Source organism: Bradysia coprophila (genome assembly GCF_014529535.1).
Source record: "Bradysia coprophila strain Holo2 chromosome X unlocalized genomic scaffold, BU_Bcop_v1 contig_173, whole genome shotgun sequence".
Taxonomy (NCBI): Eukaryota; Metazoa; Arthropoda; class Insecta; order Diptera; family Sciaridae; genus Bradysia; species Bradysia coprophila.
The window spans coordinates 57,589-70,012 of NW_023503302.1; the positions used below are offsets into that span (position 1 = coordinate 57,589).

Below are 12,424 nucleotides of genomic sequence, written 5' to 3' on the forward strand. Positions count from 1 at the left end.
GTGAGGGAAAACTGGTGAACTGGCTTCTTACAACGCTGTCCATCTCGAAATGAATTTTCCATTAATATTGGATGTCAGAAAAGGGGTCAAAACTGACGCACAACTTCCGTCACGTTGTGGGAACACATTTGGTAAAAAGTAATTTCATAACAAAATGCGAAACGACAAACAAGTTTTAATTGTGAAAGAATGACCCAACATTTAGTGTTTTAAACCAAAGCCAACTATTTCCAAATTAATAATATAAACATGGAAAAATCGAAATCCATCAAAATTTGTGTATATAATTTGTGGGTTGTGAATTTTTGCACCGTTATTTTGAATGTATTCATTTTTCCGTGCATAAACCTAAAAAAATAAATTAAAGTGGTTATTGCTGCCATAACAATTTCAAAACAATTCCGTACATGAATTATTTAACAAATTTTAAATTAAATTTAATTATGAAAACTGAAATATAAATATAAAATGTTTGCTTTGAAAAACGGACTCGCATATTATCTACTCAGTATTTTGTTAATAAATTGAATGGCTATTTACGTGACAAATTGGAAATATATGTGGTGTGTTGGCTTAAATAAGGAATGCGTTTAGTATGTTGTGTTACAAGTATTGTAATGTTGGTCTTCGCAACTAGGTAAGGGAAACCGGTAAATTCATTACCAGTAAAACCGGTAATACCTGATTACCGAAAACCGTATAGTCGTTTTCATTACCGGTTACTTACCGAAATCTTGTGAAGATTCGAAAAGACTTGACTTAACTTAAATTTACTTCAAATTCTCGCTATAAATCAAAACATTTTCAACAAACTATGACGCAGGTGCCATAGAACAACTGACAAAAGCTGTGCGAGCCTCTAACTGCGAGTTTCAATTTGAAATTTAATGGTAAATTTATGGTGTGAACATGTTTTGGGCCAAGAAATTGTGGCTAGTGTCAAATCGAAGAACTGTAGTTCAAAGAAGCGAACAGACATCGAATCTATGAACCAATGGTAAATCGATTTGATAATGAATTAACATCGTAAGTGCGCCAAAAATTCAAATATTTCAACTGACTATCTGTCAATGTAACAATGCAAGTCTCCTTAGAGAACTCTTAAAGAAAATCGGTTGAAATAGTTTTACATGCGTTTAAATTCAAATTCTATGACACTCTTTTGGTTTATCAAAGATAGCAAAATTTCGGTTTATAAAATAACTATAAAATCGTACTTTTTGCCCGAATGTCAAAAACAGTGTAAAAGTCAGGAACAATAGTACATTTCGTACCTAGGCCTAAAAGTCTTTTTTAGCGTGTGAGAAGTTTCCAGACAGAGCCAAAGGCGAGGTCTGGAATCGAATACGCTAAAAAAGACTTTTATGTGCCTTAGAATCATAATTCGACGTATTTCGTCACTGCACCTACGATCGAAAAGTTATTGCTAAGATAAGCCGAAATTGTTGTATTGTTTTTGTTTTGTTTTTCGTCTCATTATGATCCTTACGGCACAGAAAACGTAGTTCGTGACTCGTGACGAAAGCAGAATTTTTTCAGGACTTTCTTAGGCTTGTCCTAACGAGGCGAAGCCGTGACATTCAATTGTGACGAAAAATACTATTAGTCCGTGGTACGAATAGTATTTTTCATATTGAACGGAGTCCTAGGTATGAACAATTTTTTTTGTCCTTGTTTAGGATACCTGCGTTATATTTCCCTTAAGTCAATTGAGATTTTTTGACGAATATTGGCTTGTTCGAGGCGTGATAAACGAATGAATTTTTTCAGCTGCGTAACATCTACGCCAATATTTTGTTTTCACATTTGAAAGAAAATAACGACACGGTGAATTCGATGTTTGTTTAAAAATAATCCTTCAAATTTAAAAAAAAAACCCAAATTCTTAGAATCAAACTTCCGAATTTCAAGTAAAAATTAAAAATTTTGATCATTCTCTTACTTCAAAAATTTTCGGTAAATTACCGGTTAACCGGTAATACTCCTTCCGATAATACCGATAACCGGTAATGCCAAAACCTTCCGGTTATCCATTCCCTACTAGCAACCAAACTAATTTTATCAAGGTGGTGAAAGAATCTAGTAGCCTTTGGAATTTACTTATAGTCAAAATGTAGAATAGTGTTTATAGAAATAAAGTGTAAATTTGACACATAGAGCTGAGAGTTTGTTTGCTAGAGAGAATATTGGTCTTACGGATGATAAACGCTCTAAAATGTTTGTCACGCAATGTTCAATACTATGATTGAAAATGTATGACCAAAAACCTTAAACACAGAAAATGTTTGTCACACTTTGTTCATTCCTTGATAACACGATAACTCGAGTAATTCTTAACAGATTTCCAAAAAAAAAATTGTTTGACGGGGAATCAAACTTTTGAGGTTAAGTTCGAAGATGGGGTATGACGGACGGGTGATCTTAGAGATATTCTTAAAAGAATTTTTGTCTTGTTGCTTGATACGATAACTTCAGTAATGGGACATTGCACTTTTGACATTTTTTGTATTTAGATTAAGAATGTTATTGTAAACAAGAAATTGTTCTACACTATTGCCGAATTTTCAAGTTTTTTACTTTTAATTTATATTTCAATTACGACTATGACCCAAATTCAACCCAAAAGCATACCTTTTTCGTGAGAGAATTAAGAAAAAATGACACGATAAGAAAAGAGACTTTGAAAATTAGAAAACAAATAATTAAAAATATAAATGTTTATAATTTTACGATAGTGTAGAATCATTTTTTTGCTTAGAATAATGTTGTCTATCGAAATTATTGAAACTTCAGTCCTCCATTCTTAATGGATTTCAAAAAAAAAATGGCTAAGAATGAAATTCAAGAGGGTCAGCCAGTCTATCTGTCTAACTATATAGCTTTCTAAAAACTTTTTAGCCCCGTACGAAGTACAAAGGGGCTTATAGGATTACGATGCCGTGTGTAATTGATGGAATTCGAAGCAGACGGTAAGGGCAAAGTGTTTGCCTTCATAGATGACGAATCTGCAATAAAAATTTTGTCTGTCCGTCTGTCCGTCTGTCACGTCGATATCTTGAGTAAATCAAATCCGATTTTTTTCCCCTGAAAGGTAGTCGAAATAGTGAGGCTAAGTTCGAAGATGGGCATATTCGGGTCGGCCCTTCGTGAGTTAGGGCCACTTAAGTGATTTAAAGTCTTTTGGTGATATTTATGGCAAAATAAACGATGGAAATGTAAATGACACGGCAAATGATAGGTATTGTCAATACCAATCCAGGAAAAAAAAGTTTTTTAAAATCGGGTGAGTGGACCGTGAGTTAGGGCCTTAGAAGTGAAATGCTACTAGGGCCCTATGTGTATTTTACATAGAACTCGAGTAAATTTCATTCGTTTTTCGTAATTTTTGTTTGATTTGGAAGGTAATCGAATGTCGAATAGAATGTTGTTGAAAAAAAATTAAATTTGGGTCCTTGGTCTAAGGCTAATTTACACTAGGGCCCTATGTGTATTTCACATAAACCTCGTGTAAATTTCATCCGTTTTTCGTAATTTTTGTTTCATTTGGAAGGTAATCAAAGGCCGAATAGAATGTTGTTGAAAAAAAATTAAATTTGGGTCGTTGGACTAAGGCCACTACTAGGGCCCTATGTGTATTTTACATATAACTCGAGCAAATTTCATCCGTTTTTCGTAATTTTTGTTTCATTTGGGAGGTAATCAAAGGCCGAATAGAATGTAGTTGAAAAACATTTTAAATTTGGGTCCTCGGACTGAGGCCGATACTAGGCCCTTCAAAAAAATAAAATTTTAGGGCGATTTGAAATTTTTGTTTCATTTGAAAGGAACGTCGTACGGGGCTTCGTAATTGCGCTATGCGCAATTTGTAAGATTTACATATTACATAATAATTTTACTTTAACTACATTAACCGGCGCAATAGGCTTACGGTCAAAGTAGGGTGACAGACGCACTAGGGTCACGTACGCAATAGATATACAGGTTTGTACGGGGCTCAGTCGCAGCAAACGCTCCGACTGTTCTGATGGCTCGTTTATTCGAGAACTACTCGGGTTAAAGTTCATTAATGGAAAATACTGGAGGAATAATCTCCGATTCATTCCGATAAGACTTTTATACGTGATTTCTTGCTGTCTGTGTTATAAAAAAATATCATCAGACGTGTTGCATACCTTAATCATCAGGAAATGGCTCCGATTCATTCCGATAAGACTTTTATGCGTGATTTCTTGCTGTCTGTGTTATAAAACGAGCCGTCAGAATAGTCGGAGCGTTTGCTGCGACTGAGCCCCGTACAAACCCGTACATCTATTGCGTACGTGACCCTAGTTCGTCCGTCGCCCTACTCTTACCGTAAGCCTACTGCGCCCGTAAACGTCGGTAAAGTAAAATTCTTATGAAATGTGTACGTCTTAAAAATTGCGCATAGCGCAATTACGAAGCCCCGTACGACGTTCCTTTCAAATGTAACACAAATTTCGAATTGACCTAAAATTAAGTAAGTATCATTTTCACCTATTTATATTGATTTTACAAAAATCCAAAATGGCGACCGACGGCCATTTTGTTAGGAGGTGGAAAGTAGTACGGCTGCTTTACATTCGTTAGTACCTTTCAAACAAAACAAAAAATTGAAATTCGGTCAAAGTTTACTCGAGATATTAACAAAAAACACCACCTTCACTGTACGGCCGAGTAGCCACATATAAGCTCACTCCAAGAGACCTAGCTCACGCTCCGGTGAATCGAATTTCATAAACTTTTTTTTCCCTGATTGGTACGGTCAATACCTATCTAATAAAGCAAAATCCATCTAAATACGTTCAAATTTGGCCAACCTACAAGCAAAAACGGCTTGCCGCCCTGTACCTAGTTCACACCAAGGGGTCTAACTCACGAGTCGGTCATCCAATTTTCATAAACTTTTTTTTTGTCGATCGGTATTGTAAATACCTTTCATTTGACGTATCACTTACAAGTGTAGTGCTTAAATGTCTGGAGATATCGTCGAAAAACAGTTAGGCACTTATTGGGCCCCAGCTCCGGAAGGGTCGACCCAAAATCGCCCATCTTCGAACTTAGCCTCACTATTTTGACTATCTTTCAGAGAAAAAAAAAATTTTGAAATCGGATTTGATTTACTCAAGATATCGACGTGACAGACAGACGGACAGACGGACGGACAAAATTTTTATTGCGGATTCGTTATCTATGAACATAGGCAAACACTTTGCCCTTACCGTCTGCTTCGAATTCCATCAATTACACACGGCATCGTAATCCTATAAGCCCCTTCGTACTTCGTACGGGGCTAAAAATATCATCAGACGTGTTGCATACCTTATTCATCAGGAAATGGGGCCAATTTTTAGTAGATTTATTTGCTAAAAAAGTCTTATGATCTAGAAAATTTCAACGAGTTTCAATAAAATAAAAGTGTTGAACAATTTATGACAAAATAAGAGATACTTTGTCTGACAAAGATCTGCTTAGAGCTAGATCGATCTATGATATTTCTGTTAAAATCACAAAAATCTATTGAGAAAATATTAGTGAATAACGTGAATAACGCTTCACAAATGGCGTCACTCTCTTTCATGATCATTAAACGGCGGATACAAATTTTGTTGTAGGACTCGTCCATCAAAAGCTAAAAAAATATAGTTATTTACATGATGCATGCGTCGAAAAGTCTAGTTTTCGTGTGTTTATTGACCTTGGTTCAACAAAATTCAAACAAAAACTCTACTTTTTTGGAATTTGAGTATTCGATGAATCCAAGGATGAACCAATGAATTAAAAAATTAATTTCAACGCGTTCTTACATATTTGATAAAAAAGCGAGTTGACCACATAATCTGCTGTCATTGGTTTGGTTGTTATGCGGTTCATTTTGAATTTGCAGCGGTTAAGTATTTTACATTATTAGGGATAAAAAGATGAAAATTAGAGTTTTTGTGTGAATTTTGTTGATCCAACGTCTATAAACACACGAAAACGAGACTTTTCGTTTTAATCCCGAGTAATGTAATGGATTTTACATGCTGAGGGCTTCGAAAGAAGTGCTTCAAACATGGATAGTACGGTTTTCGACGCATGTAGCTTGTAAAAGTTTTATCTTTGTCTTATGCGATTGATCATGAAAAACTGAACTTTTTTTCTGGAAAACGGAAAAGTTTATATCAAGACAACGCGCGGCAGAGTAAAGTTAACCAAGCAGTAGCGCTTGGGACCTGAATAATCTAGTAGCCCTGTATTTTTTGCGAATAACATTTTTCAATTTATGTGTGTGTTCATTTGAGTTCATTTTCATACAGTGTATTAGGTCTCTTTTTTGACATTTTGAAAATGAACCGCTGCTGCCTAGTTTATTTTACTATGCCTCGAGACAACGGCGTCGATCCCAAAAAGTAACACGGAAAATTCCTCAGCCTTGAGGTTACCTCATACCGTCAATTAGAAAACGATTTCATTTCATTAGATGAGGTCGTTTCGTAAAGCTAACGCCAGTACCTTTTGACTTCAGCTTAGCAGGCTTTGCAGACATGGCAGTCTACGCCGTGTTCTACCAAAAATGCTTGTTTACACTAAGCATTTTCTTTGCAACGGTTAACCATAATGAGAAAAAATGATTCGACAAACAAAATGAAAACAAAAAAACGGCTGCACTAAAACAATCATTGGCGGAATATTCATTTAAGGGGTCGTTCATAAATTACTTATTAACGCAGAACATTCCTAAACAGGAAATATTGATCAATGAAATTGTATGTAAAACAAATAGCAGTAACATTTAAAGTTTTTTGCTGAACCAAGGCCTTTATAAAACTTTCATATTCAGATCAAACACGATATATATATATATATATATCCTTATGTACAAATCGGCTCTTGACATTCTTTCAAGTGAGTTGATGTGACCATTCAACAAATTTGAACACATAAAGTTATCTAATGGACCTCTTTTAAACTGTAAGTCGCTCAAACTTTTAACATTATGTACTTTCATAAGCAACGACGAACAACGAAACTTCTTCATTCAAATAAAGTAGACTTAAGAAATTGATTGTTTTCAGGCATCGACCGTCTACATATATATATTAACGTTCAGACAAAATGTTCTGTAAACGTATTCAAATAGTTCTTCGTTTAATCTCGAAGTACTTTACAACAATACTGTGCAAGAACAAATGAAGGACGAGACTTTTGCATAATAATAACATTAGTACTGTTGCATATGAGGTGTATGGTTCTAACAGAGTGACATCAAAATGTACTCCTTTTCAGAAACGGCGGGCGTACCGCCATATAATCTGATTTTTTGTAAGCAATAAAACATTGAGCATGCCTTATGTATCGCGGCTTTCGACCCGATTATCACATTCTGTTACGAAACAACGAGACCCCTCTCCACCTACGGCGTTACGGAATTTATGAACAACACCTAGGGTTCTAGTACTGTGGATGGATATGTTTACCATACTAAGACAATCTAAGTATACTGCACAACCTGTTATTCGTATCTACATTTTTCAATCTAGACCATTCTTGCAATGCCTTTTTTATCTGACTATAATTGTGTGATCTTAAAAACACCAGGACCTGACCTATCCAAGAGGTGGGGCCTAGTTTATCTAATTAATCGAAAATACAAGAAACGAATGCGACGAATTTAACATTTTTCAGATAACGCCAGAAATTGTAGTTTAAAATAAACACAATATTTTAACATTTCACCTGCATAAAAGGTGAAACTGAATTCATTTTCATAATAAACTTTCACATTTCATAAAAACAAAAACAACTGTTGAACCACTTCATCAATTTCCGCGCGTTATCATTTATTTTTCAATTCGTTCACCCAAAGTTCAAATGCGGAAGCGGTGTGAATTATAAATGTTTCAGCACTTGTGCATAAATGTTGAGGTGAGAGAATTTGAATCAACTCAATTTGAATGATAATTCGGTGCAACGAGGGCAAAATCACTAAAGAACAATCTCCAATATCCCAGGAATTCTAAACCAATTTTGATAAAAACAAAAACCCTGAAAATTATCAAAAAATTAGCATCTTTCATCGTATTCTCCAGAGGCTTTTCAGTTTTTCGACAGTATCTTTCAAACCGTATGGCCGGCTGACTTCATGTCGGGCGCAAAATTCATAACTGTTTACTACTTTCAGGAAAAAAGTTTATCAAAATCGGCTATAAGTAGTTCTCCGATATCTCAGGAGATGTTGCCCTCGACTTTTAAACTTTTAAAGAATAAAAAAGAAAACAAAATCTGTACGCCTCCAGCAAAATAACTCAACAGAATCATTCAGACTCGTTATTAAATAATAAACACGAGTTATAGCGAACAAATAAGTCTTTCATTCTGATATTATAAAATGAAAAGTTCGCATTTAATTTGAAACATCGAAATTAATAACACAAAACACCAAAGTCATTAAATACATAAAGTATCTCCTAATACTCCTCTCCGACTCAAAGCAAAATTTTCATAAAATAACATTAATCCCACCATTATATTCAGGCAGTACTCAATTATTTACACAAACGAAGCGAGAACATTAACGGAATGATGCTACGGTTTTCCACACCACCACCCACCAATAAGATAGATAGATTTCTATACGAAATCGAATACAAAAAGAAGTTTTTTTTGAGCAGAGGAAAATTGTAAAGGCGTATGCTAAATTGATGCTCCAATAATCGTACTAATACTAATACTATTTAAAAGTACATAACACACAAATATACAAATATATCATGTGTGAGCTGTGAGAAAGAGTGATGAATGATAAATTGTATTTTTTGTGTGTTCCGTGTACTTTGAAGAAGATCCAATAACATTTTATTCTGTACTTACTGGAACGTTATTTATTTTCCACTCCAACGTAGCTGACGGAAGTGATCCATTCGATGTGCAATTTGCTTGTAATAGTTCACCTGATTGATATTGTTCCTTAGTGCCTGTTATAACTGGCTCATGTGTTGGTAAAACTGTTAAGAGAAAATATTGAAATATTTTGTGTTCTACTTTATAAAAACAAGTATTATATTTCTACAGCACAGCTGGGTGTTTGATGCTAAAAAGTTACGCTGGTAGCTGGTAGATTGTCTTACATTTTTTTTAATCCCTCGAGATTGACATGTTTTAAGTGTCTGGCATTTTTCTTTGGAAAACCAAATTTTTGTGATGTGACAGAAGTTCATTTATTTCAAAGAAAATGTCAAAACACACTGGTACACTCTCTGCTTTCATTTACAACCACAGAACAAAAAGCTACGTTCCAATACAGCCGCTAAAAGCTTTGAACAATTTAACATAATATTTGGTATAGGGTAAGCTACAACAAGAGCGAACGAATATCAATGGAAGCGAAATTTTTAATTTTTTGTTTAGTTTAAAACGAGAATTTAGACGACATGGAATTTTCATTTATTTCCTATGCACCTCCCGTTATTGCATTGCAACATTCAATACTCTGCAGAAGTCCTGTTCTTCGTCTCATATTTCACTGACGAGATCAATTTCGATGTAAATTTTAAAAATTCTTACCAAGTCATGAAATCGTTTTATTTTTAAAATATATTTTGTTGCATTATGCTGCGTTGTTGCACGATGTATTTCAATTAAAATAGAAAAGAAGAATGTTTGTTGCCTGGCATTTCTATTAAAAGATCGCTTAGCGAAGCAACTTCACATCTAAAGAGAAACATAGAGCCATTGTCTAATGTCTTTAAGTTGCAATGTCTTTTGAAAATTGAAATTATTGGGCTAACCTGAATATAAATTAAAATAATTGTTAAGTAGTGTTGACTGAGGAGACTGTACTGGACTTGATTAGATTCATCATTTCTTTGAAGTAAAACCTGACTTGGACATCAATATAGCTGCAGTGTGTAATATGAGGTACGGTCAGCCACTATTTTTCGGAAAGCATTTTCATTTTTGCTTAAACTCCCGAAAAATGCTTTCGGGAAAGTTGGGAAAAATGTAAAAAAAAAAATTGGAAAATTAGGCAAGAAAATATGGAAACATGTTTTCCCAAAAATAGTCCCTGGTTTCGGTGTCTAAAAAGCATTTAAATCGGGAGAGTTCGAAAATATTACGGCATCATCAAAAACAATGCCGCAGAAGAAAATCGCTCTCTTTGTTCAAATACTGACGAACTCTACGTTAACGCCCTATTGTAAACATTCATTTTAGGCGGAAAACACACTAGCAATTTTGCATTGATGGAATCTAAAATTATGCTGCCTTTTCCATTGTAATTCGATTTTCACCGCAGGCTAAGCAATGAAAAACTCAGCATGTCGATCATATCAACGCAAAACTGCTTGTGTGCTTTCGGCCGGCCTGTGACCATCATATCATCAACATCACCAATTTCTATTTTATGTTTTGTTAAAATTAGAAGAAAACAGTTAACCTAAAAAAAAAATCGTTGTTCTAATCAAATTCTTATTGCATTGAGTCAATCTCGCCGATGTGTAATCTTTTGTGTGACGTTCGATACGTCCCTGTACATCTCTGCAAATTCACTTTTTGTAATGTACGGTTATATCCGCAGATTGCCTCACGATTTATTGAGTACTCATGCTAGGAAGTAAGAAATATTTCCATTACAAAAAAGAGAGCATGAGCTTTCGAACGGAAGCACATTTGAGTGTATAACTATAATAGCAGTCAACAAACAAAATGTACGATCTCATCGTAAAGCTAACCGAAACTTTCAGTTAAAACGACCATAAATTCATAATGTTATGCGGCGTGGTATAGCAACATTTTTTCTTAAAATGAATTGAACATCAGCGCATTTTTAAATGAATTTCTGATGGAAAAATGACCAAAAAAAAAATTCAAAATTTAATTTAAAAATAAAATTCTGATGACCCTTTTACTGATTTTTACATTTACGGAGAAACGAGATTTTTTCGCAAAGTTTATAGTCATCCAAGCATAGCTATAGTCATCTTGAAACAATTTGTTTCATGCTTATGCTCGCGGCTGATGTTTATTTACATATATTACACAAACTATATTCATATCCTTTATTTTGTGGTTGGTATGAAGAAGCAATTAGAACGCTTAACAGTTGTTCTTTTATTGCTTTTCGGTGGTCGTATCGTATTTGTGGTTTAATTAAAACATTTCGAGGTGAAATTGTTTGAAAGATTTGGAAAATTAAAATTTAAGACGATTGCTGGACTGGACAGCGACATGGTAAATTTTTGTTTTATTAATTTGAATCAATTTCTCCGTAAAATATACACCTCAAGCACAGAGCTCAATCAAATTCATCGTCTTCATTGCTTTTCCTGCTACGATTTCGTAGGTTCGAAAACATTAATAGCCGAAATTTCGATGGGATTTTTATATCCTCTCTGTCTCTGTCCTATTACAAATGAATCACTGTGCATTTTGAACGGCTCACTTGAATCGCATCTGATTGAGACTATTGTCCTTTTTTTCGATTTTCTGTCTGCCTAAGTACTACACAAAAATTGCTATTTTATGAGCTAATGCACACATTTTGATATACATAAAAACGAATATAAATAGAACAAACCTACAACTTCCAAGTCGCCTGAAACGAGTTCTGTGTCAAAGGAAGGCGCATCAGCGGAAACTTCGCACTGGTATTTCCCTGTTTGTTTCGGTGAAACTTTTTTCAATTGAACATGTGTTGCATTCGATTCTTCCAGCTATGTTGTCCCGGGCGCAATGAAATAGAGGAAAAAAAATGTATTGAAAAAAACGAGATTTTCCTAAAAATAGGGTTTATAATGGGCTGTATTGTGTTTGGGAAAATTGGCATTTTTTTTCCTGTAATACATATGGGGTGTTGATGGGTACTATATGTTTATATGCCAGTATCATGTATGGTGTAAAAGTATTAAAAGTAATCTAAAATTATATTGGTCATGGAATATTATGCAGCTGTGTACTATTTTCTATTTTTTTTCGAGCAAAAATATGTTATAACAATAAGTTGTTTTGAACAATTTTTTTAATCAAATATTTGGTAGTGAGTATGAGTCTGGGGTTTGGGTTATTTGTTGTTGTTGTTTAGTTCAATAGCTGCGTAGTTTTACGAAAATTCTCGTGTGAATGGAAGCGATAAATTGGTGTTTGATAGCATAAACAATATAGCTGTCATAAATGTTTGTTTAATTCAATTGACTATATAATAGGACGCTGAAAACAAAGAGGCACCGAACGTATGTTTACATTGTATGGATTTCTATTTGAACAATAATTTTCTACAATGAAAAAGAAAGTGGATCGTAATCAACCTCCAACTGTTTCTTCGATAAATATGTTCAATAGTTTAGTTTAGTTTAGTTGAACTTGAGTGCATGTAGTACTAACATTCTAGCAATAATACTATTAAAGTCGTACGCGGTACAACTGA

At 34.4% G+C, this 12,424-nt stretch overlaps 1 protein-coding gene across 4 annotated transcripts in view; it reads right to left on the reverse strand.

Moving 5' to 3' along the window:
• LOC119068048 overlaps positions 1-12,424 on the reverse strand; it is a 57,429-nt gene that overhangs the window by 10,603 nt on the left and 34,402 nt on the right. For all 4 annotated transcript variants that reach the window (XM_037171418.1, XM_037171417.1, XM_037171416.1 and 1 more), the window contains exons 4-5: positions 11,579-11,714; positions 8,872-9,005 (exon numbers count right to left, since the gene is read on the reverse strand). In XM_037171418.1, coding sequence (XP_037027313.1) covers positions 8,872-9,005; positions 11,579-11,714 — 270 coding nt within the window. The remainder of the gene's footprint in view (positions 1-8,871; positions 9,006-11,578; positions 11,715-12,424) is intronic.